Source organism: Pygoscelis adeliae, unplaced genomic scaffold (assembly GCF_000699105.1).
Source record: "Pygoscelis adeliae isolate BGI_AS28 unplaced genomic scaffold, ASM69910v1 Scaffold325, whole genome shotgun sequence".
NCBI lineage: Eukaryota > Metazoa > Chordata > Aves > Sphenisciformes > Spheniscidae > Pygoscelis > Pygoscelis adeliae.
The window spans coordinates 332,061-355,172 of NW_008824769.1; the positions used below are offsets into that span (position 1 = coordinate 332,061).

The 23,112-nt window shown below is 55.5% G+C and overlaps 2 protein-coding genes and 1 non-coding gene across 3 annotated transcripts; 1 reads left to right on the plus strand and 2 right to left on the minus strand.

Annotated features, from left to right (window-relative positions):
• Positions 1–247: 247 nt before the first annotated feature.
• On the minus strand, positions 248–319 carry TRNAE-CUC. The gene has a single exon. It is a non-coding gene; the product is annotated as a tRNA-Glu (tRNA).
• Positions 320–4,911: 4,592 nt separating this feature from the next.
• Positions 4,912–6,293, plus strand: LOC103916602 (C-C motif chemokine 5-like). Its single transcript, XM_009323611.1, has 3 exons — positions 4,912–4,984; positions 5,469–5,580; positions 6,206–6,293. The coding sequence occupies exons 1-3, from the start codon at positions 4,912–4,914 to the stop codon at positions 6,291–6,293; spliced, it is 273 nt and encodes a 90-aa protein (XP_009321886.1).
• An 8,639-nt stretch (positions 6,294–14,932) lies between these two features.
• Positions 14,933–16,173, minus strand: LOC103916603 (C-C motif chemokine 4-like). Its single transcript, XM_009323612.1, has 3 exons — positions 16,066–16,173; positions 15,420–15,531; positions 14,933–15,020 (listed from the first exon to the last, which is right to left on the minus strand). Exons 1-3 carry the CDS (start codon positions 16,136–16,138, stop codon positions 14,933–14,935), a joined length of 273 nt encoding a protein of 90 aa, XP_009321887.1. The 5' UTR covers positions 16,139–16,173.
• Positions 16,174–23,112: the final 6,939 nt, after the last annotated feature.

Sequence of the window (23,112 nt, forward strand, 5' to 3'; positions counted from 1 at the left end):
CCTCTGCTCCCTACAGTCCATCACAGGCTCATGGCTGCCCCCCATTTTTCTGCCGGGGGGTGCAGCCTGATGGCAGTGGGGGGCCAGGAGGCTGCTGCCACCCCCCAAAATTAATCCAAACCTGACACCCAGCCCCATGCACTGGGTGTGGGAGTTCCTGAACCCCGTGCTGAACCCAAGGAGCTGCTCGAGGGCAGTGCAGCCACCCAGGAAAAAGCTGGGACCTGCGGTGGCTGCAGGGAGCCCCTTCCCTGGCTGGGAATCGAACCCAGGCCGCGGCAGTGAGAGTGCCGAATCCTGACCACTAGACCACCAGGGACGAGGTGGTGATAGTGGTGGACCTGTTGGTGGCCACCAACCAAGCCCTGAAGGGACAGGAACACTTGGGCCCCACAGCCCAAGGAGAGGACCAGGTGGGATGGATGCCGCAGCCTTTCCGGGGGACTTTGCAGGGATGCCTGCTCCTTTCTGAGAGCTGTGGCATTGGGAAGACCCTCTGCACAAGAGGACCCCATCTCTGCCAGGTCTGGGAAGAAGGAGGTGGCTATGCCGGGACTCTGATCACCAATGAAGGCAAGTTTGGGGAAGGCAATGATGGCCAATGGTTCAAGAAAAGACTTAGCAGTCCCTTGGGGGTTCACCAGGGAGATTCAGTCCTGCTGATGATGGAGCATGGACCCCGTTTGTGCTGCTATACATTGCCAGGCTCGCGTGGCACACATCACACTGGGCACAGGCCATCCAGCTTCCTGGACACAACCACGCCAGCTCCTGGTGCACAGCCAGCGTTTCCCCGTAGCCACCCCGGGAGAAGCAGAACAGTATAGGTGCAGTCTGATTGTTGTCAGCAGAGCCTTTCTTGTTCGGGGAAACAAAGGTCTGAGCCCTTGTGCTGGTAGAGGGAGTGTGTCTGGAGTCCCCGTTCCTACTGGTTTTACAGTAACATTTGCGTCTTGTTTTTCTAGGGGAAAACAGCCCGTTGGGGCCATCTTTTGAGACTTCATCTGGAGCTGCAAAGAGTAGGTGATCCTGGTTTCTAGAGAGTCCTTCTGAGGGAGCAGAGACTTTTGCCTTCATTTACCCCGCAGAAGGAAGCGGGCCCTCGTTAGCCAGCATGCTCGGGAAACTGCTGCCGGAGGGGCTGGGTGGGAGTTAGGGGCAGCAGCAGCAGCAATGCGCTGGTGTTGCCCAGGCATCCTGCAGCAGTGATGCTTGTGATCCCCCCACCCTTGTCCTTCATACCACATGTAGCCTGTTTCCTTGGCCCCATACATTTCACTTAAGAAATTAAGATTTAAGAATACATTTCACTTAAGAAAAATAAATAATTTTAAAAAGAGGTTAAGTCAGGCTGGGGCAAAAACAAAAACAGACTTCTCCCTCACCACCTGCACTCACCTCCTAGAAAAGAGGCTTTCTGCTGAATAGGAAGATGGAGAGGGGCTTGAAATGGGTCCCCCACTCCCCAGGTGGTTGCTACCAGCATGGGCAGCACGACAGGGCGCTGCAGAGCCCTGGACCCCTGCCCAGGGCAAAAGGCCCAAGGGGGAGCCCAGGGCTCAAGGCGACAGTACAGCTGTCACCTGTCCCTGCAGCACCCAGCACAGCGGGGTTCAGACCCAGAGGGGAATAAGCACTGGCACAGAGGATGACACCCAGGGGGGTGCCCGGTGCTGGCAGGAGCCCTGCCTGCCCCAGGCTGTGTGCAGGGAGGAGAGCCCTACCCATGCACTGGGGCAGGCAGGAGGAAGCACTGCAGGGCTTCTCAGCAGGTGGATGAACCATGCCTGAGATGGAGATGAATGAAAGGGCTCCAGGAACATTTCCCGCAGAAGACAGCAGAGGGCCCAGTGCTCCTTGGACGCTCACGTGTGGCTGGGAGGGGAAGTAAATGGACAGAGAGAAAATCTCTCTGACTTGCAGGGGTCAGTGCACACAGAGTGGGGAAACCTCCTTGTGGCTTGCCTTGTCCCATGCAGTTCCCTAAAACGGCCAGTGCAGCTCCCCTCTCCATCTGAGGCCAAACCCCAGCGTGGTCCCCATGGTCCCCCCTGCAGCCCTTCCGTGACATGGTTTGGGGTCGCAGTGAGACATCTGGCATCCAGCTCCCCTGTCCCCACGGTGCCCCGATCTCTGCCCAGGTTTCTCTGCAATGCCTGGTGGATCCCAGCCGCTGGCCGCTGCCTTTGCCACCACCTTTCCCTGAGGAGCTGCACTGCAGTGAGCAGGAGAGGGCAAAGGGAGGCAGTGGGTAGCTTCGGAGGAGTGCAGAGTAGGGCGAGGAGGAGAGCAGGGAGGAGTGTCACCCTCCCGCAAGAGCTGACCTGGAGCAAGGATGGAGCCACGATGAACGGTCTGGCATCTTTCCAACACTCTGGCATCTCTGCCGTGATGGTCAGGGCTGCAGAATACACCTCCAAAAACCTGCACAGGGCCAAACCCCCAGTGAGGGGCAAGGCTGGGCTGTGCAATGGTCATACGGGATAATGCCATCCCTTGGGCATGTTGGGTGGGGGGAAGAAGGAGCTGTGCTGGGCTGAGATGCAGCCACCCTGCGCTTTCAGAAAGATATGCGGATGTCATGGTTTCGGTTGCCTCTACAAGCTCTAAAAAAGCGTAAGCTCTGGCAGTTTTGCGGTTGGGGGAGCATCAGTATCACTCTGTGGTTTCTTAGATCTCTATCTGGACCTGTCAGATATTTTGTCATAGACAGTAACAGTTCCTTCCTCTGCCAGCAGATCTGGGCACACCAAAACAGGTTCACTTTCATGTCCCGTAGCAGGGCAGTCTCTGTCTGTGATGGCAGAGGAAGGGGAGATGAGTGACTGCTGCCCCATCAAATGCGACAAGGAAGAGATGCGGCCCAGGAGCTGCATGTTGGAGCCCAGGAGTGTGCGGGGCCATGTGGTGGGGCAGGTGGTGGGGATGTAAAAACGTTCTACAGGCACTGCTCCTTCGAAAAAGAAGTCCCAGCCCCAGGATCAGCCTTGGGGCAGCAGGGACAGGTCAAGGCTCAGTACAAAATGCAATCGCTATTGTAGCGAGGAGACGAGGCTGAGACATGTCGCCTTGCTTTGCACCCCTACATGGATCTGGGGCGTGAGCAATACATACATAAATTAGCCAGAACAATAGGCTGATTGCAATACTGGAATACATGCAATACGGGAGTAGCAATAAATAATCCCTCTCCCCATCTCCAAGACTGGGATGTCCCTTGGCAAATTCCAGCTGAGATTTTGTCCCTTGCAAAGCCTGAGTACCTGCTAGCGTGTTGCTGTGCTGCCCCAAAATGCCACCACCACGTGTTTGTGACAACCCCATGGTGTCAGTCACTTGGTTCAGCTCCAGGTCCGTCACGTGCTTTTGAAGGCAGGAGTCCTCAGGGTCCCCAGGACACCATCCCCCCCATCCCCCATGAGGATGGCTCCTGGGAGGATGAGTTGGGAAAGCCATGGACTCTTGCGCACCCCAGCAGGGTCCCTGGCACAGCACATGGGGACCCTCCTGCAGCACTGATCCCCACCCAAGGGGACATTGCGGTGAAGGGGACACTGTGGGGAGGCAGCCCTAGTACACCCAGACACAAGGAGGTCTCTCCGAGGGCCCCACACACACCCACACGGCGTGGGGGGGAGAAGGAGAGTGGGAGCAGAGCAGCACCGCCCTGCGGTCCCAGTTGCATTACTGGGGCTGCGAGGCAGCGAGGAAATCCCGGGGAAACGAGCTCATGGTGCCTCGTGAATGGCAGTTGCCGCTGGGAGCTGGGCATGAAAATACCCGGAGAAACCACAGGCTGTGAGCTGGCAAATTCGGTGCCTGTTGCAGAGAAGACGGAGGTGGAAAAAGGGGAAATGCTCCCTGGGGCATCCCGGGGAGCCCATCACCTCATGGCAACGGCAGTGCCGGGGGGCTCTGGGCAGACCACATCATGAGCCCCATGACTGTGAGTGTGCACAAGGGGATGGGGGTATGCATTTGCACGAGAGCTGGTCCCTCTCCACTCCCCGGGCAGGGAAACCTCCTGCTCTGCCTTCCGCATCCCACCTTGTACCAAACCCACGTTGGCACTTGTGTTTGCCCCGGGTCTCTGGCAGAAGATGCGGGGTATTTGTAGAGTCAGACCATCGAGTCGGGCTTCCCAGGCAAGCACTCCCCATATTGGCTGATGCTGGTAGAGGAGGTTTGGAGGTCCTGAGCTCCATACTGGAAGCACAGCATTGAGGATTTTGTGTTTTCTGGTGCCAAGACTGCCAGCCCAGATCTACAACCAGTCTCCAGGGTGCCAGGCATCCTTGCTGCCTGCACAGGCAGCAGAGCTCAGAGCGTGCCTGCTGCCCATGCTGCCCACACCGAACCCCTGCATCCACCTTGTGCATGTCCCAGATCCACCATGGAAGCAAGGACCCCCCAGCTGGACCTGCACTGTCCCCAAGCCGTTTTGAAGGTCTGAGCACCTTTGTCCTCAAGGGCTGGGTCCTTGAAAAGGAGACTGAGTTGAGGTCCTCCTGGTCCTTCAGGGAGGATGCTGAGATGAGTTTGATGAGTACTGCTGTCATGCTGGTGAATCTAAGCGTGAACCTGCTGCTGAAGGGTGGTTTCATATCCTGTCTTGGTCAGTATAGCTCACATGCGGGTGTCGATTTGCTCAGACTTATCTCACCTCACACAAAGGCTATTCTGGTATTTCCTAGACCTGCTGCTTCCTTTTTTTCAGCATTTCTGAGGCAAAGGTGCCATGACATCAGCTCTGTTACGCTTTGGAAACTCCAAGTGTTTGCCTTGAAATCTGACTGACGGGGCTGGCCACCGCCCCTATAAAAAGTAAGGACTGAGCCAGCACCTCGCATCAGACACAGGAGGAATCTGCTCTGGTCCTGCCTCTGCCCTTGCAGCTCATCTCTGTCCATAATGAACGTCTCTGCAGTGTGCCTCTCCATCATCCTCGTTGCTGCCCTCTTTTCTCAGGCCTCTCCTGCTCCAAGTGAGTACAGCATCTCTCTCTGCTCTCTTGGGGTGGATTTTTGCTCTGACTGGCGGTAATTTTGAAGCAGAACTGGAAGAAGTTAGATGCAAAGGTTGGAAACGTGTGAATAGCTTCTCCTGCTTTCTTGGGACTGGTCTTCCTTTCTAGCATACTTTTATCTTGGGGATGAATTTTACTGATAAGTATCAAAGTTTTCAGGTTTCTTCTCCCCTGATTTTGTTGCTGGGCTATAGGAGTGGTCCCAGGGTGACTGAAGGGATATTTATCATTGGAAGTGAGTGCAAAACATTTAACAACCAATCCTAGCAATGAGTTTAATTAAGCTTTGGCGCTCACAGCAATTTCTTGCTGACTTTATGGGGAAACAGGAAGAGAAGAGGGCTTCACAGCTGATTAAGGGGATGGCTGCCCATGCTCTCGGCTGGGGAATGTGCAGTTTATTGAGTGATAAACTCATGCCGGCTTTCCTGATTTCTTCCAGTTGGGGCTGACACAACTGTGTGCTGCTTCAGCTATACCTTACGAAAGCTGCCTCAGAGTCATGTGAAGGATTATTTCTACACCAGCAGCAAGTGCTCACAGCCAGCAGTTGTGTAAGTACCAGCTCCTGCTCTGGGCTCTGAGGAAAGGCTCTGCCAGCCTTTGGGCTCTTTGCTTCACGTCCAATGGGGCCAAGAGCATGGTGGTGTGAGGAGCCATACCTGGAGTAAGGGAAGGGGCAGCCACCACGGTTCCCATGTGCAGCACGTGAGCACTCATCATCCTCAGCTGAGAAATAAGTGGTGTCCCTGGTCTCCTTGAACCATCCTGGTGCTGGGAATAAGGTGTGGGAAGGAGGTCCCTGTGTAGCCAGCAGGACCTCCCACTGGTGATGAGCCCAATGCACATAATGTGCCACCTGCAAGACTTGCACCTGATTTGCCAGCCGCCCACGCACTGCATCCAGGCTCACCTCCACACTGAACATGGCCAGGAACATCTGAGCATGGGGGGGTTCTCCCGGGGGACCTTGATCTCTCCCTGCCCTCTGGGTTTTAGCAGGCTCTGGAGCCCCCCGATGCTTGGGGGTTTGTGGGATGGGAGCCTGGAGGGGAGATGATCCCCTTGGGAGCTAGCTCTGATCACAGAGCAGGTCAGCATGTGCCCAGGCGGTGACCCAAGGCCCTCATGTCCTTTTCCCTCTCCGGGGCTGTAACCGCTCCCTGCCTGACTTGACAGGTTCATCACCAGGAAGGACCGGGAGGTCTGTGCTAACCCTGATGCCAGGTGGGTGAAGGAATACGTGAACACCCTGGAGCTGCAGTGAGCGCTGGGAGCTGAGAGGTCTCTGCCCTGGAGAAGTCCTGCAAGACCATCCAGCAGAGTCTTGGCACAGACCTAAAAATCCTGCTGCTGAGCAACCAGGACCTGCTGAGCCACCTTGGGACCCCTGAAGTTCCTTTTGTCTTGCAAAGATGTCATTTATCCATGATAGTTTAGCCACCCTTAATGGGCAGCTGTGATGCTGGGGACCTCCTGGCCTTGCAGACCCATCTTGGCATAGCCCGCTGTGTGACATGTGGCTAAACTGTCCCCTCCTTGTGCCTCCGCTGCTAGAATGGGAGGGGGATTTTATCCCCAGAGATATTTGTGGGAAGTGGTCTGTCAAAATTAGGTATGTGCGCTGTCATAACCCAGTTATGTCATAACCCATAACTTTCAAGTCAGCTGGCTGAATTTTGCCACGGTACGGTGGATGCTGTAAGATCTGTCTCCTTAGCAGAGGAAGTGGTACGCTGGTTACTGACAGGATGCTCTTTGTGGAACCACATTGTTCAGCCTTGTTCTCAAAATGCTGTCTCTTGCTGGTGCCAAAGAATAAAGATTTTTTTCTCTCTGTGTCAGCTCTGGAAGAGGTTGCTCCCCTCCTGCCTGGAAAAACGTGGCCGATAAGACCCCTTTACAACCATTTTGGGAGAGGCAGGGGAAGAACCCCAACTTCCCAGCTGGAAATGCCTCGGCCTCCTTAGCCCTAAAAACCTTCCCTTCTGCATCGCTTCCCTGCCCCCAGCACCGCAGCAGCAGCAGCCCCATCACGACTCCAGCGCTTCCCAGGGCTGTTACCTCCCAGCCTCTGAGCTGCTGCGGAGCCAGACCTCTCCCCTGGCCCTTTCCCCCCATCATATCAGGGGCCAAGGCCAGGAGCTGGTGGAACTGGACCCGCTGGATTTGCCACTGCGGGTTTGGCAAAGAGATGTCTGGAAATCACAGGGTGGGGGTGCAGCGGCGTCTCTGCAGTGAGCTCGAAGGAGGGTGGCTCAGGGGCTGGCCAGCCGGGGCCACGTCCCCAGCACAGGCTCCTCTGGGGATGCAGCCTGAGCTGTGCTCAGCTCTGGGTACGCTCTGTTAGTGTTTTACTGCAAAAGACAGGCACCGATTATCTGCTGTTCTTCAGCTGCTTTGGGAAGGAAACCTGGATTTGGTTTAAAAAAGCACAAGAGACCTTTGGCACCAAGTAAAACTGACAAAAGCACTGTATCAGCCTATGGTTTGCATTTAAAACTAGCTGATATCTTTGTGGGTAGACAATGAAACTGCCGGGTCTGACCCCCCTGCTGCTGAAGCTTTGCGGGGGAGGACGGGGACCTTTGCTCTCCGGGTTCTCTCCATCAGAGCTGTCTGTGTCTGAAGCAAAAGCTCAGAAACTTTTGTATCACTCTTGGCCAAGAGTATGGCCACCTGGCAGCTTGTGTATGTCAAATCTTCACCTCCCAGGACATTTTCCACCACGAAATGAGCTATTCGTCACCCCTGGGAGTAATTTCTCAGGCCCCCCTCATTGCTAGCAACAAATGATCCCCCATAATTAGGGACAAGCAAACCAGTGTGAGATATAGTGTCTGCAAAACACCCCCAAGCCTGTTGGTGCCACGGTGGTCTGCAAATGTTCAGGTTGTCTCCTATTCTCCCCTCGGTCATCACCACCTCTCCATAGGTCTCCCTGTTTATTAAGCAGCATTTTCCTATTGCAGCTCCTTATTAACTGCCTCAGAGTCTCTATTTCTGACAGGAGCCGAGGCCACAGCTCTGTCCCACCGCTCCTGGGCTCTCCGCAGCCTGGGACTGTATTCCCAGCAGCAGCTGCCTGCATCAGTGCAGGGAATGGGTGCAGAAACCTCGCAGGGCCCAGGGGCGCAGGGGAGACTCTCAGTGCCCAGGACGAGGGTCCCCAGAGAGGAGGGGGCTGCCCCAGCCATGAGGCCAGGGTCAGCAAGGGGCCTTTGCAGCCCTGGTGGACCCTGCTCTGCCAGGCTGAGCTGGCAGAGCATCCTCCCAGCGAGAGCAGGCAGCAGAGGGAGCCCCAAGATGTCTGTGCACCAAGAGCTGGTGCCACAACCTGAACTGATCTTGTCCCTGCATCCCGGCAGGGCACCTACCTGCATGCTGCCCAGGTGCTGAGGGACGGAGGGCGTACCAAGGGTCCCAGGGATGGAGGGGGTCCCAAACCCTTGGTGATGAGGCACAAGGCGGCACAGCCCCAGGCAGAAGAGGGTGGCTGTCCCTGAAGATGGGGAGGAAAGGTGTAGGGGAGTGGAGGTGGGTGCTGATGGGCGGATGAGGGCACCCTGGGGTGCAGAGGGCAGCGGGGCAGCAAGGAGACGCAGAGAGAAATGAGGCAGGGAGCTGTGAGGCTGGGAGCAGGGGACAGGGGCAGAGGAGGGAGAAGGAGGATGCAGCAAAGGAAGGGATCCCAGCGCTTAGGTCTGGGATGGGAAGAGCCCTGTCGGGTCAGTGGGATTTACAGGCACAGGGGCTGGGGCCCAGGGGTGCTGCCCCACAGCCCACCCTGCCAGCAGCCTTGCAGAGTGAACAGAGACCTGGCAGGAGGAGATGGGGGACGATGTGCTCCACAGGGAGCCAGGGCCCAGCTCCATCCTGAACTGGGGCTCACAGCAGGCTCATGGCTGGGTCCCCACACCTTCCCCTGTGCATCCAAGGGTCTGGGCTGTGGAGAGCAGGGCTTGGGGGTCCCAAAAGGACCACTCTGCTGGGGGTGGGTGGGAAGGGGAAGCCTGTGCATCAGGGAGGAAGTCCATCATTATGAGCTCAAGGCTTTATTCCTTAAAGACAGTGTGAAAACGTGTCTACAGAACAATGGTGAAAATTGCTAATTAACAGCACACCTGAAATGTCCCTTCCCTCAAGGTAGAAGAGGGGTGCCCCAGAGTAGCTCTCAAAGGAACCCAAATGCTCTGCAGGCTGGGCAGGTAGCTCAGCAGGAGGGGTGAGGTACAAGGTTCTGTTTTGCATCCCTGCAAAGCGGCTCTGGCACAGCCCGCTGTGGCAGGAGGCAAGGGGGACCCTGGGGCACGGCCCGGCAGTGGAGGGAAGCAGGGAAGGGATTTAAAATCAGCCAGGTCTTCCTGAACATGAGAATAATCAAACAGTGCTCATGTTGGCTTGTTTTCATATGGTGGCTCCTTGAGCACTTCACAGAAGGCTTTTAAGCATTGCTATCCCTCACTTACAGATGGGCAAACTGAGGCACGAGCTTGCCATTGCAGAGTCAGGCTGGGTGAGGTGGGCTGATGGGGCCAGCACTCCCCGTTGGGGCCACAGGTCTCACTTCCCTGCCCACAGGACCGTGACGAGCGAGAGGCAAGCAGTCCACAACACCAAAATCGTTCCTTCGCAAGAGGAGTGGAAGAAGCTGGGGCTGGCCCTGGGCTCCCGGGTGCCAGAGCTGGAGCACTGGGGGACCAGGCGGGTGTGGCGATCTCAGTGTGTCTCCAAAAAGTTCACAAATACCCAGACGGCGTCAGGGTCAGCGCAGACCTGGTGTTCCTTCCTGGTGATGAAGCTGGGAAGTGGGGACCGGGAAACCTTTGTGGTGGGGAAGGGATGCACCACCGCAGAGCTGCACTGAGTCACACCAGGGCTGGGGAACGTCCTTTTTGTGACCGCTGCCTGGTGTGGAGGCAGCCAGCCAAGGGAAGGTGCTGAGAAACCAGAGAAGGTCCCTGGGCCAGACTCCTGGCTCTGCCTCAACTTGCTGCTGGCTCCCACAGGCAGGGAGAAGGACCACAGACCACAGTCCCAAATGGCCACTGCAGAGTGTGTGGTTGGTGTCTCCTGGAACAGGCACCTTCTGGGTATTTCTCTGCTGCACACCCAACACCTCACCTGGGAGCACTTTCTCAGCCGTACTGGGGCAGCTGCACCCCTCAGGATACCAGGGACAACCTCTCATCCTCCCTCCACTGGGCTCATCCCAGTGCCAGCGCGGGCAGGTCCTTCTCAGCCATCTCCTTGCAACTGGAAAGCATCTCTCCTTGCCAGGACTGAGTAATGGCCAATCCCAGATAACACACCAACAAGTCCCACTCCTGATCCCAAGAGGGAGAAAGATTTGTGGGGCCAAGCCAAAGGCTTCCTGCACGGGCAAGAGCCCATACCCACACAACAGCTGGCTGCTGGCACCTGCTGGTGGTGTAGAAATAGTCCTTCACATGTTTCCTGGAAAGCTTCTGCCAAGTGCATGTGAAGAAACACACAGCTGTGTCAGGGACGGCTGGAAGAGATTTGGGGTACGGGACCGAATCCGTATGACCAGGAGGGGACACAACATGGATGTGTACGAGCAGCAGAGAATAAGCGCTCCCAGCAGGCCACGCTCCAGACCAAGGAGTCAGAGCAGGTCATGCCTGTCCCTCAGGCATTACAGGTCACCATCATGAGCCCTTCTTCCTCCAGGAGAGGAAAAACCAACCCAAAGACAGAGGTGGACTCACCTGGAGCAGAGCAGGATTGGGAGCAGAGGGCAGCAACAAGGAGAGCAACAAGGTTTAACCAGAGAGACCTTCATGTTCCCATCAGGAGCTAAGCAGACATACAGACCATGTTTGTGCTTAGCACTGCTCCATCCAGTCCCCACTTTCCACAGGGAAGCACCAGTGACGGGACGTATAAATGGGTGGGTTTAGGAGAAAGGCTCCTTGAGTGATGTGGAGCTGCCAGAACATGGCCAGTGTAGGTTAGAAAGACAGAACTCAAAGAGGCTGAGCCATGAGGCCAAGTTTAAACCATCAGCTATCAAAGAGCTGCAGGGAGAGGCCATGTCAGGATGTACATCCCTTAATACAGCAGGTGCTTCAGCAGCGTCGGCCAGAAATAACCACAGCTGCACTCCTGGTGTTGAGAAGAATGGCTGAGAGCGAGAGGAGGTGAGAACTGCCCCGCAGGGGCTGATGGAGGGGGCAGCTACAGAATCGGGTTAGGAACAGGGCCAGCAGGGAGACAATGCGGCCATTGGGTCTGAAGGTCTGCATGGCTCACCTCCCTTCCCAGGGCTTCTCCCAGCTTCACTGGGAGAAAGGGGACAGCCACAGGGTTCATGTTCTCAAAAAGACCAGAGAGAACCAGGCTGTCAGGTGCTTTGCCCATGGCACCATGAGGGTCTTCTGACCTTCTGGGTGCCTTCTGCCACAGCAGGCAGTGAAGGAAAAGCCTGTGGTTGATGGGGTCCAGCAGAGTCAACCTGCCAGGCCCCATGGGATCAGCTGGCCTTGGCTTTTGTCCACCTCTGTAAGCACACGAGAAACCTGATGGCTGAGCGATGGTCACCTTCCAGCAGGCAACTGGGGAGCTGAACTATTCCCTTGCCTCTCTGCTGGACTCTCATTCCTTCGGCTCAGATCTGGCTGGTGAACCACTTGGCCTTGCTGAGTCCTGATTTGCATCTTGAGACTTGATACCTGTCTCCACGCTTGTTTGTGCACCATGTCTCACATGCAGTCTCACGGTGGAGCCCATCCCAACCTGCGCCCCGTTTTACAGCATAGATATCCCTGAACTGCTTGCAGAGCAAAGAAACCTGCAGGAAAGGGAGTGCTGGGCTGTCAGAGTTGACGTGGAGATGTGGAGAAGGTTGTCGGGGCCAGGGACTGCTCTGTAGCCATCTCTTGCAGATTTCTGTGCAGCAGGTAAGAAAGGGCTGGTCCTGCCTCAAGCCTCAAGGCAGGACCGTCGAGAGCAGCTGATACATCCCCTGGATTCAGCAGTATCTCTCCCCACAGCAGCTCTCCCGGCTTGTCCAGGTATCCCCTCCTGCCTGCCTTCCCCTGCCCAGAGCTGGCAGCAGGCGAGAGGCTGCGGGCAGGCTGCTCCCTGCACGTTTGATCCCTGGGGCTACGATTTCTCCTTTGCTCTTTACAGACCCCCACCGTGGTGCTGCCCCCCCACCAGCCCCATCCCCATGGGCCAGCGTGGACAGCCAGGCAGCGCAGGCAGGCACGGAAGCCCTGGGCAGAGCTGCCACGGTCCCCACGCAGAGGGACCTGCCCTCGCGGTGCCTGGCTCGTCCCAGGGGAGGTGGGTCTGGGATATAGCGGGGAGCAGGGCTCCTGGAGCAGCCTGGCTTGGCTGCTGCTCCTGGAGCTTCAGGAAGGAAACCGAAACCAGAAAGGCTGGAGAGGGAAATTCCCACATGTGTCTGGGCTCCCGGACAGGGACTGTCCGGAGGAGAGCCAGCTGCAGAGCCGAGTCCTCCTGCCTCTCCAGCCTGTCCCCTGCACCCCGGCCCTGGGGCAAACTTCAGACCCCCTCCCCAGCCTTCCCTCTCACCATGACGTCTGTCCTCCATCCCCTCACAGCGCGCGGAGCCCCAGGTCAGGGGCTATTTTGGGCTCCTGCAGTTCCTCTGCAGCACCAAACTCTGCTTCTCAGCACAAAAGGCGACTGAGTGTGCAGCAGGCGTGGGGGGGTCAGGATGCCCTCAGGGGTAGAGGAGACCCCCAGCACCCCCTTCCCGGGATCCTCGCCTGCCCACCTGCGGGCAGCAGCTCCTGTCCATCCACCCCACCATGCAGTGGCCACTCTCTGCTCCCGTGTTTCACGGCACAGTGGGGAAGCCCTGCTTAGGACACACCTCTCCGCAGATTTTGTCTCTCCCCCATGATGGCAAGCCCTGGCCATAGAGTGGGGCAAGATTTTTGCAAACATGTTGATCTACCTCGTCCCTACTTGGACCTGATTCTCCCTGCTAGGACTTTGCTGTGCCAGGGGAGCACAGGGACCCTGCCAGGGGCGAGCAAGAGCCTGTGCCTTTCCCAAATCATCCTCCCAGCAGAGTGGCCAGGAGCCATCCCCATGGAGCTGGAGAGGAGCCCTCCACGTTGTCGCCCATCACCAGCACCATCTCCTGGGACACAACATGGTGCCTGGGCTGGGTCTGCCCTTTGCTGGGATGCTGCTCCTTGGGTGCCCCATGAGCCCTCCTGCCTGCAGCCAGCTTTCCAGCCTGGAAAACACAAGACTAGAGGGAAATCACAAGACAATGTGGAGGTGCTTTCCCAGCCTCAGGGTTGCCAAGTCTGATCTGTAGCTGCCGGAAAAAATTAAACAATAAGAGAAAGGCTTTTTTTGCATTAGGAAGAAGAAATACCGACTAGAACAGGATGGCTGCGAGGCCAGGCCAGCTCTGGGTGACCATGCTGTTGGGGACATTTCTTCTCGGTGTGCAGAAGCAGAGGAGTGCCGAGCACAATTGCAATGGGCAAGCTGTGCCCAGCACTGTGCTTCTACCCTTGGGACCTGCTCCCTCCCATTCATGTTCCCATGCAAAGCCGCATCCTGGGAACGACTGCAGCAGTTTTGCTGGTGGCTGTTTTACCCCTGCAGCATAGCTGAACCCTTCCCGTTGTTTTACAGGTGGGAAAGTGAGGAAAAACCCCCTTTGGGGTGGTCAGAAAGAAATCTGGGGTCCCTGCCCCTTTCCAGGCAGCACTGCCGGGCTCAGCAGGACTCAGTGGCACACGGGTGATGTCTCAGAGGAACAGACACGTGTGAGGAGAGATGCTGCGGGGCCACTGACAGCACACATGTGGGTGCCTGTGGGCTTTGTGCTGGGAAACACTGCTGCTTAGCTGGCAGAAATGGCTAGCAGGGATGGGTACAGGCAGGGAATTGTCCCTGCTCTTGTGCCCCAGCACCCTCGGCACGAGGGCGAACGAGCAGCTCATGAGCCCCGGGTATCTGCCAGCTCCCAGGGCAGCCCCAGCACCACGGCAGCTCCGTGCCCTCTGCTTCCTCCCATCTGACCATGAGCCGCTTTCCCTGCTCCCCCCTCCAAAGCCTCTGGCAGGATTTTATCCCTTACAGCAACGTGTCCCGTCACCACCCCATTGCACACACAGCGCACTCAGGGACCAGTCTGGGGTGCGGTGTGTGGGGCTGGGAGCAGCAAGCAAGCATATGGGATGTGCCTGGGGTGTGTGGAGAGCATAATCACGCATGTAAGAGGCCCATATGTGTGTACAAACATTTCTAATTCTGTAAAGGATGTGGGAATGAGGTGTCGGAGGCTGTTCATATGTCTGCAATATGGAAACTTTATGGTTTTGCCACAAACCATTTCCCATCATCACATGCCACACAGAGTGTGCAGACAGGCTCAGAGTGAGGTTCTGTCTCTGCTGGTGAACACCACACAGAGGCACATAAAGGGAAAAAAACAGAGGCTTTTTGTCCAAATTCTTTATTCTCCAGGATCATGATTTCACACATGTAAGCCAGGGCCACCTATCATCCAACACTGAGACTCTGAGCCACCACCCCATAAATAGCATTATTATCCACAGAAGAAAGTACTGTCTATCCCATATGATAATTTCTGAAATAATTTAAAATAATAACAATAGAGGCACAGTCCCATGGGCCTTCCCAGGCCATAGGTGGAGGTGTCAGGGCAGAGGGATGAGGCTGCAGACTGGTCCATGCAAGCCGAGGGCAAGTAGCAGCACCCCAACACGAGGTGTCTCGTGGTGCCCGTCCAGCAGTCTCTTGGGGCTGCCTGCAGATGATGTGGGCTCGTGCAGCTCCTGTTGCCCCAGTGTCCTGCTCCATTGCACGAACTCAGGATAACGTGACTCAAGCATGGCAGCAGCTACGCTTGCCATCTTGCTTTGCTCAGTTCTGCTTCAAGTTTTGCAGGTAACTTTGAACCCAGGTGTCACTGGGGTTGGCACAGACCTGGCGGCCTTTCTTTGTGATGAACCTGTGGAACAGGGATGAGACGTATTAGATCTCTGCTCAGACCTGCATCCCAGGAGAGCCTGGATCCCCACTTTGGGGCACTGCAACAGGTTCTCCCCTGTGCCCTAAGCTGATGTTGAAACCAGCAGCTGGCTGTGATTTCCCCCACACCCATCCCTTTTCCCACACTGCCTCCTCAACTCCTGCAGGAACATCCCTGGGTGTCCCCACAAAGGCATCCCTGGCAGTCCCTGTGCAAGTCCTTTCCCCTTGGGGTTCCCCTCACCCTGCCCTGCTCCTACAGACCCCCCGTGCCCACAGCCACCCTGCAGAGCTGGTTACTCACACACGCACACCCCACAGCGGCTGTCCCCGCACCGCCCCATCTTGTCTGCACCCAGGAGTCAGCGCTGGTACTTACACGATGGCCGGCAGGGTGCAACTGGTGCTGGTGCTGTAATGACGCAGGATGAGCCTCTGCGGGAGCTTGTGGTGTGTGTAAGAGAAGCAGCAGGCTGGGAGGTCGGATCCAACTGGAAGAGGCAAGGAGAGACAGTGTGAGCATGTGCTGGCCTGTGCATCGGAGCAGCCAGCCCATCAGCTCAGGGAGCCGTGCTGGCGGGGAAGGGAGTGAGGAATTAGAGAATAATTAAGGTTGAAATGGACATTGGGGAACATCTGGTCCAATGCCAGGAACAGTTTTGTCAGGTACTGGGGGAGATTCCCGCCCAGTCATTGCTCAGAGCTTCGTTTCCCCACCTCCCCCAGCCCCAGGGCAGAGACTGAAGTCCCTAAACTATAACCAGGAATAAGTACTCTGAGCCCAGGATGGATGGATGGAAGGATGGATGGATGGATGGATGGATGGATGGATGGATGGATGGATGGATGGATGGATGGATGGTTTTCTAATTCTGGGGTTCCTACAGGCAGCTGATGTCAGTGCAGAGTGGAGAGTGGCACAAATGCTGAAAAATTCCCAGTTATCTGCCAGGGGAGCTCAATGGAGAAATGATAACGAAGGCTCAGATCCGTTCTTCCTTCACAGATGAAAAAGCAGGACTCACCTGGGCCAGAGAAAGTTTGGGAGCAAGAGGCTGCAATGAGCAGAAGAGCAAAAACGGCTGCAGAGACCTTCATCTTCCTGTTGGGTGAGGGCAGTCGGAGCAGGACCAGAAGCTCTGGAAGATGCGGCTCAGGCTGCAGCAGCTGGATTCAGCTCCCTTTTAATAGGGAGTCCTGGAGGCAGCTGGGAGAAGCCTGAGTGGAAATTCCAGAATGATGACAGAGGATGTCACGAAAGTGAAATAGCCCAAGGGAAGTCAGAAAGAATGGGATATGGTTCACAGTGGAGACAAGTATGTTGAGCTCTGACTCAGTGCTCATTTTCGATTTCATCAAATTGAAAAGAAACTAAGATGTGCCAAGTGACATGGCCACAAAGAGGAGAACTATTTGTCTGAACTACAGGAGGGATTTTCCCTGTGAGTCTGTTTAGCAAAAGGCACAATGTTTGCCTAAGAATATGCAACTCTGGAAAAAAAAAAACACAAAACAGGCAAGCTCCAAAGTACGCTCGTGCTGTTATGTGTTGGGTGTTTACCAAAGGTTGTTAAACAAACCAAAGGTTGTTAAACCTTTGTTAAACCACGTGCTGCAGCAGAGAGGTGGCTGGACTGCGGGCTCTGTGCTACCCAAAGCGCTCTGCCCCCACCAGTCCTGCAGTGCTTGGCTTAATGTGGACCAGCGAGGAGCTGAGGCTGGAGGCACCCCTGGAGATCCCCCAGTCCAGCCCCTGCTCAAAGCAGGGTCAGCTGGGAAGGCTGCCCAAGACCATGTGCAGATGGGCTTTGAATATCTCCAGGGATGGAGACTCCACAACCTCTCTGGGCAACCTGTTTCTGTGTTCAGTAATAAAGTTTTATTTGGTGTTTAAATAGAATTTTCCATTGCCTCTTGTCCTGTCACTGGCCACCACTGAGAAGAGCAGGGCTCCATCTACTTTGCTATCCACACGCACATTGATAAGATCCCCCCCGAGCCATCTCTTCTCCAGGATGAACAGTCCCAGCTCTCTCAGCCTCTCCTCCTAGGTCTATTTATCATCTTTGTGACCCTTTCACTGGACTCATTCCAGTATGTCCATGTCTATCCTGGAGAGAGATGGGACATGCTTGTCCTGGGTAACCCAGGACTGGACCCAGCACTCCAGATGTGTCTCACCAGGGCTGAGTAGAGGGGAAGGATCACCTCCTTCCACCTGCTGACAGCACTTCTCCTAATGCACTCCAGGAGGCTGTTGGCTGCCTTTACTCCAAGTGCAGGTGTCCCCCAGGAACCCCGGGTCCTTTTATGTCAAACTGCTTTCCAGCTGGTCTGCACCAGTGTATGTTGGTGCCTGGGGGTGTTCCTCCCCAGGGCCAGGACTTTGCACTTCTCCTTATTGAACTTCATGAGGTTTTTGTCAGCCCCTTTCTCCAGCCCAACGAGGTCCCTCTGGCTGGCAGCACATCCCTCTGGTGTCTCAGCCGCTCCTCCCAGCGTTGTGTCATCAGCAAACTTGCTGAGGGTACACTCTGAGAGTATGCTCTCCTGGGTACTCCTCAGCTTATCCAGAGAAGATAAAAAGAGATGAAAGATATCAGAGTCCTTGAAACTGTGATCCCTGGCTTACATGGAATTTTGCACCTGCTTTGATCAGTAGTTACCCTTCCCCATGTTACAGCTCAGTAGATCCTGACCATGTTTCCTCAAATGGAGAAAGAAATTGGGTCCTTTTTTACTATACTCTTTTTACATCCAGTTTCTTTAAAATGCATAAGAAGACTTTTAGTTACAAAAGTATGGACAGGAACATATATATGTAACTATGTAAACATGCTCTCTGAGACATGCAAAAGTAGCTTCTAAAAGCTTAAAAGACAATATTAGGGCCTCTGCTAAATCTCTGCAATTTCAGTATGTGTAAGATTACAAGAACAACTGTAGTGATGGTGAAAATGAGTAAACCATGTAATTATGGCTCTGTATTTGCTGTATGTCACACTGCTTAATTCAGACTAAGAGTAACACAAATATTTCTGCTAAGCCCAGCTATAGGGATAGATGCCTAATATTTTTCTCAGAACAATGCTTTGGAGAGGGGCTGTGTGTGCCAGAAATGAAAATCAATATTATTAGCTTAAGCTCTGTAACTCTCTCTGCTACCTGGCTTTAAATTGCCACAATTTACTGGGGAAATGAAAGCATATGTGGCTTCCTCAGCTTTTCTTCCAACTTTTCTTCATCCAAAAGGAGAAACACAGTCATCACAATCAGTTTACCCACATCCCCAGACGTGGCATCATCCTGCCAGGAAACAAACAATTTCACATGAATTATAACTGATCCCATAGTTCAGATAATAAAATCTCAAGTCCTTTAAGGCAACTACTCCAATAGCAATATGAAGAAGAAGGAAACAGTGTGATGAATAACTATCTGAATGTGACTCTGATGGAGCTTGTTGCTCATAACCATCCTGAAAGGTAGATTTTCGTTGTTAGCAAAGGGACTGCTTACGAAGTAAGGTGAAACACCACCATAGGGAAACTAGTTGCTTTAAGGGACACGCACATTGATAAGATCCCCCCCGAGCCATCTCTTCTCCAGGATGAACAGTCCCAGCTCTCTCAGCCTCTCCTCCTAGGAGAGATGGTCCTGTCCCTTAATCATCTTCATGGCCCTTCTCTGGACTCTCTCCAGTATGTCCATATGTCTCTCATACTGGGGAGCCCAGAACTGGACCCAGCACTCCAGGAGTGGCCTCACCAGTGCTGACCAGAGGGGAAGGATCACCTCCCTTGACCTGCTGGCAATGCTCCTCCCAGCACACCCCGGGAGCCTGTTGGCCCTCTTTGTGGCAAGGGCACATTGCCACTCATGTCCAGATTGCTGTCCCGCAGGAACTCCGGGTCCTTTTATGTCAAACTGCTTTCCAGCTGGTCTGCACCAGTGTATGTTGGTGCCTGGGGGTGTTCCTCCCCAGGGCCAGGACTTTGCACTTCTCCTTATTGAACTTCATGAGGTTTTTGTCAGCCCCTTTCTCCAGCCCAACGAGGTCCCTCTGGCTGGCAGCACATCCCTCTGGTGTCTCAGCCGCTCCTCCCAGCGTTGTGTCATCAGCAAACTTGCTGAGGGTGCACTTTATCCCATCATCCAGGTCTTTAAGGTATTGAAAGTACTGTCCCCAGTATCGATCCCCGGGGTTCCTCACTGGCGACCTGCCTCCAGCTGGACTTGGTGCCATGGATCACAACCCTCCAAGCCCAGCTGTTCAGCCAGTTCTCAGTCCCTCTCACTGCCATTTACCTAATCCATACTTCATCGGTTTGCCTATGTGGATGTTACGGGAGTCTTACTAAAGTCAAAATAAACAATATCCACTGCTCTGCCCTCACCCACCAAGCCAGCCATCTCATCTTTGCAGGCTACTCACAGTCATCTTAACAGCCACAGGCCTCCACAAAGCAATCAAATTGGAGGATCTCACCCTGCTTTGGGGGTCTTTGCAGGCAGGAGGGTCTTTTGCCACCCTCAACCTCAGCCCCCAGGGGAGCGGGGAGTTTGCTGGAAGAGGTGGTTTGCCACACCGGAGACATTTTGCCAGCCTGAATCACTCCCTCCAAAAGCTCCCTTGAGTCCAAGATGGATTTTCTGGCCAAAAAGGTGACCAACAAGTGGTGGAGAACCTGCCTGGCAAGGGAGAGACTTTCAAGCCTCGGCAGGTCCCAGCGCTGGCGCGGTGGCAGCGCGGTGCCGTGGCTCGGGGCAGCTCCTGCCCGGGGAGCAGGGCAGAGCAGCAGCTCTGCAGGGAGAGGAGTGACCTGGGACTTCCTGACGTCCTGCCACAGCCTGGGGGTGCAGCTGGAGCCGGAGCCCCTCTCCACTGCAGAGAGGGTGCTCAGGCCTGTGGGTGGGCTCCAGGGCCTGGATTTTCATCCCCAGAAGTACAAATCCCCTGCTCGGCTACCCTGGAGCTGCAAGTGAGAGCAGTGGAGACACCATCCTTCACAAATCAGCTCGTCTCTGGCAGAGACAGAAGGAAGGTTCAAGGCCCCTGCCATAGGTGATGATCTGCTCCTCCACAGACTTACTCCCCCAGGGAGGACCTCTTTTGCACTCCTGCTTCCCTGCATAGTCTTATCCTGCGTTACAACCCAGGACACTGGTGCTGTCAGCTGTGGCAGGCTGCAGGCTCACCCTGCAGCTGGGCAGAGGCATCACCAGCGTGGCTGAGGGTGTGCTTTTATTGGGGCCAAAGACTCTGTAAGTCCTGACGCGGTATCAGGGAAGGTGTTGGATTTTGCCAGATTCATAGCAAGCTCTGGCAGGACCAGCTCTGCTTTCCCTGGGTAAGTCTGAGCAGCTCTGGACAGAGGTGCGTGGCAGAACAAGAAGTGGCTCCAGCTTTCGGCTGAATTGTTGCTGGGCAAAACCAAATTATGGCTTTTTGCCATGGAAATAAATCATGCAGAAACCAACAGTGGGAGTTTTATGTTCCTCTGTGCTTGCAACTCACATGCTAGCGTGTGCACGAGGAAATGACAAAAGCCGGCTGCCGGCACTGCATTGCTGGGTGAGAAAGGTTGTGGCTGCAGAACGAGTTTTGTGGCTAACACCAGCCAGAGACAGCTTTGCTCATGGGAACTTCACAGCTTCTGCTCTCCAGCCCGACACCTGCAAGGAGCAAGCCAGAGGGACGGTGGCCAGTGTGGTGCCATCTCGCTTGCTGCACGGAGCACCCAGGGGTGGTGGGGAGGTGTGATGGTGTGATGTGATCTGCATCAGGCAGCTCTGTCCTCCATCTGGAAGCCCTGAGATGGTCAGTGGAAGGAAAGGCTCCGTCACTTGCTGTTAATGAATTTGACAGAGCTGGAGGAGGAGGGTCTGCAAAGAGCTGCTGCAGCTGCGGTCGCTTGGTTGTGTCATCGGCACAAACCGATGCTTACAAAACTTACAAGCGCTTACAAAACTGCCCTTTGTCAGATGTGAAGTTGTTTCCCCCGGAGTGCTGAGAAGCCTCCTGGAAGGGGGGCACCTCTCCCTCCCCAGCCGCTCCTCTGTACTGCTGACCCCTGCCACAGGACTCCGGCTCCGAGTCACTGGCTGCAACCCCGGCTGCAACCCCGGCTGCAACCCCGGCTGCACACTCCTGCCGGGCTGCTCCCAGAGCCACTCACCCTCGCTGGCTTCTGAGGCCAGCTTCTGTTTCCACTTTTCTGTTTCTGTACACTGTTTTTTGCTTCTCTGCCAAATCCCAGAGCCCTCTTCTGTCACAGTTCCTGCGGTTTAAGTATTTGCTTCCTTTATTATTCCTAGAAATGAGCCATTTTTTATCATTTTAGCCTTACCCAGACTGGGGCATGAGATTTTTGTTTGGATGCAGGTAGGGTAGAAAAAGAAAGCTAAAATTATTCAAAGAGGGAAAGATGTCATAGTCGGTGCTAAGTCTTCATCCCCTTGGATAGATGGTGACAAGGATTCGCCCAGAGGTTTTGGGAATCCTTCAAGCCCCACCGAAACCCTGCCCTCGCCAAGAGCCACAGGTCACAAAGCACATACCCCCAGGGCAGAGGGGTGCAGGGTACTTTGCTCTTGGGCAATGGTGAGGGCTGTCCCCGGGCTGACGGGGAAGCCTTGTCTGCCTTCCCCTGGGGGTACAGCTCACCCGCGGGGGCTGCACCATCCCAGCCCTGGCATCTTAGCACCATCAGAAGGACCTTGGAGCACGTAAAGGGATATTATCCCGTCCCTGTCACTCCTGCTAGCCATTTGATCCTCTTGCCCATAAGCCCACAAGCAGATGCGAGCTCTGGGGTGTGGGGTGCTCCATTTGGGAGACGCTGGTGGTTTTGCCTGGGGCAGAGGTGCAGTGCCCCGGGGGTCACAGCCTTGTCCCTCTGCTCGCAGCCTGGGGCAAAGGCGATCCCTGACCAAGTCCAGCTCCCCTCCCCTCCCACTCGCAAACCGTCCCCAGCAAGTCCCCCCCTGCGGGCGCCCCTCCCCCGGGGATGCAGGAGGCCGCACGGGGAGGCTGTGGGGCCATGGCACGCCGGGGAGCGGTGCCGGAGCTCCCCGATCCCTCCCCTCTCCCCTGGGGATGCGGGTGTCAGGCAGAGCCCGTGCTGGCCGGGGCGGCTGGACAATGGCCCTTTTGAAGGGCACAAGCCCATCTGGGGTGGCAAAAGCCTCAGCATCATGGGGAGCAGGATGGGACCTGCATTTCAGAGATACACTGCAGAGTGCCCTAACCTGCAAACAGCCCCCACACATGGGAAGTGGTTTGCAGCCTTGCAGTGAGCCCAAAATAAATCGCGAGGCTAGCAAACACCCGAGCTCCGCTCCCAGCCTCCGTGCATGACCACCGCAGCTGGAAAGCTCACACCTCGCTGTGGAAGTGGGGCTCACACCTCCTGTGGGGTTTCCTACCCCCCCGTCAGTGCTGGGGGGGGGACAGATACACCAGACACATCTCCGCTAGCACGCTGCAGAGAGAGGGACCAAGTCAGCATTGGTGGACACAGGATCTTCAGGAGGTCTGAGGGCCGTACATTAGGGAAGTCCCCCAGCTGTGGCAATGGCCCTGACACAAGTTTAAAGGTTAACCCTGGCCTCAGCCCCCTCCGTGAGCAGGGGAAGGTCGTAATGCTTGGCCATCCCTGAAACACCCGGGGGGTGCAGCTGCCCACGCTGCGCTCTGCGGGCCACCTGCAGCCAGCCCACCCAAACCTCCTGGAGAGCTGGGCTCCAGGAGCATTAATAAAAATGAAAACAATCAATTTGTGGCTTGCTTATTTCCCTTTTTGCTTGATTATGATGAGCACACAGGGCCCAGTGGGTTCATTTATAAACTGGCTTTGTTTTCCATCCTAGCAGAGCTCTCAATTTTCAGCCTGGTCTTCCTTGTTCTTTCTGGAGGAGCCACCAAAGATCTGAGTGAGGTGGGCTGTCCTCCAGGGCAGAGGATGCAGCCCCAGCAGAGACACTTCGTCTGGTCCTCCCAGGCATTTGCAGGGTTTGATGGATGCTGAGGGGTGTGACTCGGGGGTGCCCCAGCCCCTGGAACCGGGAGT

Coding starts and splice junctions, on each gene's coding strand:
- LOC103916602 (XM_009323611.1), top strand. CDS start 4,912: ATGAACGTCTCTGCAGTGTGCCTCTCCATCATCCTCGTTGCTGCCCTC. Junction 4,985..5,468: donor TCAGGCCTCTCCTGCTCCAA/GTGAGTACAGCA, acceptor GATTTCTTCCAG/TTGGGGCTGACACAACTGTG. Junction 5,581..6,205: donor TGCTCACAGCCAGCAGTTGT/GTAAGTACCAGC, acceptor CTGACTTGACAG/GTTCATCACCAGGAAGGACC.
- LOC103916603 (XM_009323612.1), bottom strand. CDS start 16,138: ATGAAGGTCTCTGCAGCCGTTTTTGCTCTTCTGCTCATTGCAGCCTCT. Junction 15,532..16,065: donor CCAAACTTTCTCTGGCCCAG/GTGAGTCCTGCT, acceptor TGCCTCTTCCAG/TTGGATCCGACCTCCCAGCC. Junction 15,021..15,419: donor TGCACCCTGCCGGCCATCGT/GTAAGTACCAGC, acceptor CCTGTTCCACAG/GTTCATCACAAAGAAAGGCC.